The 6,000-nt window shown below is 44.7% G+C and overlaps 1 protein-coding gene across 1 annotated transcript in view; it reads left to right on the forward strand.

The window, feature by feature from the left end:
- Positions 1–6,000, forward strand: part of LOC115161230 (discoidin, CUB and LCCL domain-containing protein 2) — a 31,438-nt gene that overhangs the window by 5,199 nt on the left and 20,239 nt on the right. The window contains exons 3-4 of the mRNA XM_029712037.1: positions 106–243; positions 4,999–5,123. Of these exons, the coding sequence (XP_029567897.1) occupies positions 106–243; positions 4,999–5,123 (263 nt within the window). The remainder of the gene's footprint in view (positions 1–105; positions 244–4,998; positions 5,124–6,000) is intronic.

Here is a 6,000-nt window from a genome sequence, read left to right on the forward strand (position 1 = left end):
AGATAATAACATCTTGTTCAGAGTACAAGATGAAGTTGTAACGCCAAGGTAGGATTATGGAACTAGCGAGTTCTATGCTATTGAACTGACCCTCTCCTCCTCTAGTGAAGTTCTGTGGTCTGGGCCTGAATGTTCCTGATCTCATCCTGTCCAGTGGGAACCAGGTCACCGTCCAGTTTATGAGTGGGACCCACCAAAGTGGGCGGGGCTTCTCCCTGGCCTACTCCACCACAGAACACACAGGTACCAGGCGTTAAAAGTTAGGGGGCAGGTTCTGAGCTGCTGCTGGTGTCCAAACTTTCAGATATGACAATGTCACTAAGGGCCCAATCATAGGCTGTGTTGACTCTTAGTTGAGATCACAATAGATTGTTTTACAGTAACATTGTGCCCCCATGACTAAGAGAGTTGCCTAGGTAGTGCCTTACAGTCGGATGCCGAGCAGTTGCCGAGCAATACGCTATTGTCCGGTTGGAATATTATCGACGTTTTATGTTAAAAATACCATAAGGATTGATTGTAAACAACGTTTGACATGTTTCTACGACCGGTAATGGAACTATTTGACTTTGTTTCTGGTACTGCGCTTGTGCGTTATGCCTTTGGATAGTGATCTGAACGCACAAACAAAACTGAGGTATTCGGACATAAATATGGAGTATTTCAAACAAAACAAACATTTCTTGTGGAAGTTGGAGTCCTCGGAGTGCATTCTGACGAAGATCAGCAAAGGTAAGAGAATATTTATAATACTAATTCAGAGTTTTGTTGATGCCAGAACTTGGCGGGTAGCTGGATAGCTTGCTTTAATGGCTGAGCTATGTACTCAGAATATTGAACAATGTGCTTTCTCCGTAAAGTTATTTTGAAATCTGACAAAGCGGTTGCGTCAAGGAGTAGTGTATCTATAATTCTTTCAATAACGGTTGTAAATTTTATCAATGTTTATGATGAGTATTTTTGTAAATTGATGTGCACATTCACCGGACGTTTTGGTGGGAATACATTTTCTGAACATCACGCGCCAATGTAAAATGCTGTTTTTGGATATAAATATGAACTTTATCGAGCAAAACATACATGTATTGTATAACATGAAGTCCTATGAGTGCCATCTGATGAAGATCATCAAAGGTTAGTGAATATTTTAGCTGTACTTTTGGTTTTTGTGATGCATGTCCTTGCTTGGAAAATGGCTGTGTGGATTTTCTTGTGAAGTTTATGTCCTAACATAATCTAATTTTATGCTTTCGCCGTAAAGTATTTTTGAAATCGGACAATGTGGTTAGATTAACGAGAGTCTTATCTTTAAAATGGTGTAAAATAGTTGATTGTTTGAGAAAATGAAATTATGAGATTTTTTGCTGTTTTGTATTTCGCGCCATGCTATTTCACTGGCTGTTGAATAGTGTGTCCCGCACCGTCCCACCTAGCCCATAGAGGTTAATCGGTCGACCTCTAGAATAAATACACAAAGAGTAAGGATAACGTGGCTACAGTATATACACGGGGTAGATGTACGGAGTTGATGTACAGGAGTACGAGGCAATGGAGATAAAGTGGCTTGCCAAAGTATTTACCCCCCTTGGAAGTTTTCCTATTTTGTTGCCTTACAACCTAGAATTAAAATAGTTTTGGGGGGGGTTTGTATCATTTGATTTACACAACTTGCCTACCACTTTGAAGATGCTAAGTATTTTTTCTTGTGAAACAAACAAGAAATAAGACAAAACAGAACTTGAGCGTGCATAACTATTCACCCCCCCAAAGTCAATACATTGTAGAGCCACCTTTTGCAGCAATTACAGCTATAAGTCTCTTGGGGTATGTCTCTATAAGCTTGGCACATCTAGCCACTGGGATTTTTGTCTATTCTTCAAGGAAAAACTGCTCCAGCTCCTTCAAGTTGGATGGGTTCCGCTGGTGTACAGCAATCTTTAATTCATACCACAGATTATCAATTGGATTGAGGTCTGGGCTTTGACTAGGCCATTCCAAGACATTTAGATGTTTCCCCTTAAACCACTCCAGTGTTGCTTTAGCAGTATGCTTAGGGTCTTTTTGTCTTTTATTTTACCTTTATTTAACTAGTCAGTTAAGAACAAATTCTTATTTTCAATGACGGCCTAGGTCATTGTCCTGATGGAAGGTGAACCTCTGTCCCAGTCTCAAATCTCTGGAAGACTGAAACAGGTTTCCCTCAAGAATTTCCCTGTATTTAGCGCCATCCATCATTCCTTCAATTCTGACCAGTTTCTCAGTCCCTGCCGATGAAAAACATCCCCACGGCATGATGCTGCCACCAGCGTGCTTCATTGTGGGGGATGGTGTTCTCGGGGCGCCAGACATAGCGTTTTCCTTGATGGCCAAAATGCTACATTTTAGTCTCATCTGACCAGAGTACCTTCTTCCATATGTTTGGGAAGTCTCCCACATTCTTTTTGGCGAACACCAAATGTGTTTGCTCATTTTCTTTCTTTAAGCAATGGCTTTTTTTCTGGCCACTCTTCTGTAAAGTCCAGCTCTGTGGAGTGTACGGCTTAAAGTGGTCCTATGGACAGATACTCCAATCTCCGCTGTGGAGCTTTGCAGCCCCTTCAGAGTTATCTTTGGTCTCTTTGTTGCCTCTCTGATTAATGCCCTCCTTGCCTGGTCCATGAGTTTTGGTGGGCGGCCCTCTCTTGGCAGGTTTGTTGTGGTGCCATATTCATTAAAAAAAAAAGTTATAATGGATTTCATGGTGCTCCGTGGGATGTTCAAAGTTTCTGATATTTTTTATAACCCACCCTGATCTGTACTTCTCCACAACTTTGTCCCTGACCTATTTGGAGAGCTCTTTGGTCTTTGTGGTGCCCCTTGCTTTGTGGTGTTGCAGACTCTGGGGCCTTTCAGAACAGGTGTATATATACTGAGATCATGTGACAGATCATGTTACACTTAGATTGCACACAGGTGGACTTTATTTAACTAATTATGTAACTTCTGAATGTAATTGGTTGCACCAGATCTTATTTAGGGCCTTCATAGCAAAGGGGGTGAATACATATGCACACACCACTTCTTCTGTTTTTTTTATTTTTTTGGTTTCACTTCACCAATTTGGACTATTTTGTGTATGTCCATTACATGAAATCCAAATAAAATGATTTTAAATTACAGGTTGTATTGCAACAAAATAGGAAAAACGCCAAGGGGGATGAATACTTTTGCAAGGCACTGTAGATAATTACATATAGGTAGGGGTAAAGTGACTAGGCAACAGGATAGATAATAAGCAGCAGTGTATGTGATGAGTTAAGAGTTAGTGCGAAGGGGGGTCATTGCAGATAGTCTGGGTATATATTTGCTCAACTATTTAACTATTTAGCAGTCTTATGGCTTGGGGTAGGAGCTGTTCATGGTCCTATTGGTCCCAGACTTAGTGCATCGGTACAGCTTGCTGTGCAGTAGCAGTGAGAACATTCTATAAAGGTAATGAATGACAGGGAGCTCGGCCCCAGTGATCTACTGGGCCGTATGCAATACCCTATTTAGCACCTTATGCTCGGATGCCAGGCAGTTGCCATACCAAGCGGTGATGCAGCCAGTCAAGATGCTCTCAATGGTGCAGCTGTATAACTTTTTCAGGATTCAAAATAATTTCCAGCCTACTGAGGTGGAAGAGGCATTGTCGTGCCTTCTTCTATGTTAATTCCTTAGTGATGTGGACACTGAGGAACTTGAACCTCTCGACCCGCTCCACTACAGCCCCGTCAATGTGGATGAGAGCGTGCTCGGCCCGCCATTTCCTGTAATCCAAGATCAGCTCCTTTGTCTTGCTGACGTTGAGGGAGAGGTTGTGTCCTGGAACCACACTGCCAGGTCACTGACCTCCTCCTTATAGGCTGTCTCATCGTTGAGGGCCAGCCTGGCGAATGTGTTGTTGCCTACCCTCACCCCCTGGGGACAGACCGTCAGGAAGTCCAGGATCCAGTTGCAAAGGGATGTGTTCAGTCCCTGGGTCCTGAGCTGTAGTCAATGAACAACATTCTCACATAGGTGTTCCTCTTGTCCAGGTAGGATAGGGCAGTGTGGAGTGCAATAGAGATTGCGTCATCTGTGGATCTGTTGGGGCGGTAAACGAATTGGAGTGTGTCTGGGATGATGGTGGTGATGTGTGCCATGACCAGCCTTTCAAAGCATTTCATGGCTGCAGATGTGAGTGCTACGAGGCAAAAAAGTCATTTAGACAGGTTACATTGGTGTTCTTGTGCACTGCTTGAAACATGTAGATATTACAGACTGGGTCAGGGAGAGGTTGAAAATGTAATTGAAAACAATTTCCACCTGGTCAGCGTATGCTCTGAGTACCTGTCCTCGTAATCCGTCTGGCCTCCTGGCCTTGTGAATGTTAACCTGTTTAAAGGTCCGACTCACACAGTCGTCTGGAACAGCTGGTGCTCTCATGCATGGTTCAGTGTTGCTTGCCTCAAAGCGAGCGTAGAAGGCAATGGGCATAGAAGGCATTTAGCTCGTCTGGTAGGCTCACATCACTGGGCAACTCGCGGCTGAGTTTCCCTTTGAATCCATGATAGTTTGCAATCCCTGCCACATCCGATGATCGTCAGAGCCAATGCTGTCTTTGGTGACTGGTAGTTGCTTTGGTTACACATCAGGTTGAATCACTACTTGATCATGTGGTCATGACCTGACCAGACATGAACAATATCCCCCACGGTCCAGTGTGGTCAAACCAGACCTTAGCATGGTCAGGCAGGGGAGTTTTCCATTTGTCACCCTCAGTGAATGGATGGGTTTTCTAACCTTGTGGTCATCCCCTCAGTGTTTGTCTAGAATGTTATCCCCTTAGTGTGTGTGTGTCCGTGCGTACTTGTCTGTCCATATGTGTCTGTCCGTGTGTATCTGTTGCACGTGTGTGTGTGTGTGTGTGTGTACCTAGACACGGTGTAGTACAGAGCGAGAGCTGAGTTAATGTGATCTGTGTGTATGTCTTTGTAGATCTGATCACCTGTCTAGACAAAGGAATCCACTTCACTGAGGCAGAGTTCACCAGATACTGTCCAGCAGGATGCCTGACTTCTGTTGGGGAGATCTCTGGGACCATACCCCATGGCTACAGAGATGTGAGTATATGCACATTACACAGATAAGGGTGTGTGTGTGTTTGCACGCATACATCCAGGTGTGAGTGTGTGTCTGTGGGCCTGCATGTGTGTGCAGGCGCCAGTGTATGTCTGTGTGTGTGTGGCAGTCTGCGTGTCCTAGTCATTGTGGTGTGCACATGGTTCCCAGATGATTCACACTGCCACCCTTCCACCCCCCACACACACACACCAAGTCTGTCTATCCTGCTGAACCCTCAGTTCCCAACAGCACCTCTACCTCTACCCCACAGGAACTAACTGATGATTCACACTGCCCCCCCTCACCAAGTCTGTCTCTCTGTCCTGCTGATCCCTCTGTACCCACCAGCACCTCTACCTCTACCCCACAGGAACTAACTGGCCACAGAGCCATGACTCACTTCATGGTCATGCTCCCTTCTCTTTCTTGTTCTATATCTCTTTTACTCTCTCACTTTCTCTTTCTATCTGTTTACTCTCTCTCTTCCCAACTTTCTTCCTGTATCTTCTCTCTCTCTCTCTCTCTCTCTCTCTCTCTCTCTTTCCCTCTTTCTCTCTTTCCCTCTTTCCCTCTTTCCCTCTCTCATTCCCTCTTTCCCTCTCTCTCTCTCTTTCCCTCCCTCTCTCTCTCTCTTTCCCTCTCTCTTTCCCTCTCTCTCTCTCTTTCCCTCTCTCTTTCCCTCCCTCTCTCTCTCTCTTTCCCCCTCTCTCTCTCTTTCCTCTCTCTCTCTCTCTTTCCCTCTCTTTCCCTCTTTCCCTCTCTCTCTCTTTCCCTCTCTCTCTCTTTCCCTCTTTCCCTCTCTCTCTTTCCCTCTTTCCCTCTCTCTCTCTTTCCCTCTCTCTCTCTTTCCCTCTTTCCCTCTCTCTCTCTTTCCCT

Source organism: Salmo trutta, chromosome 24 (genome assembly GCF_901001165.1).
Source record: "Salmo trutta chromosome 24, fSalTru1.1, whole genome shotgun sequence".
NCBI lineage: Eukaryota > Metazoa > Chordata > Actinopteri > Salmoniformes > Salmonidae > Salmo > Salmo trutta.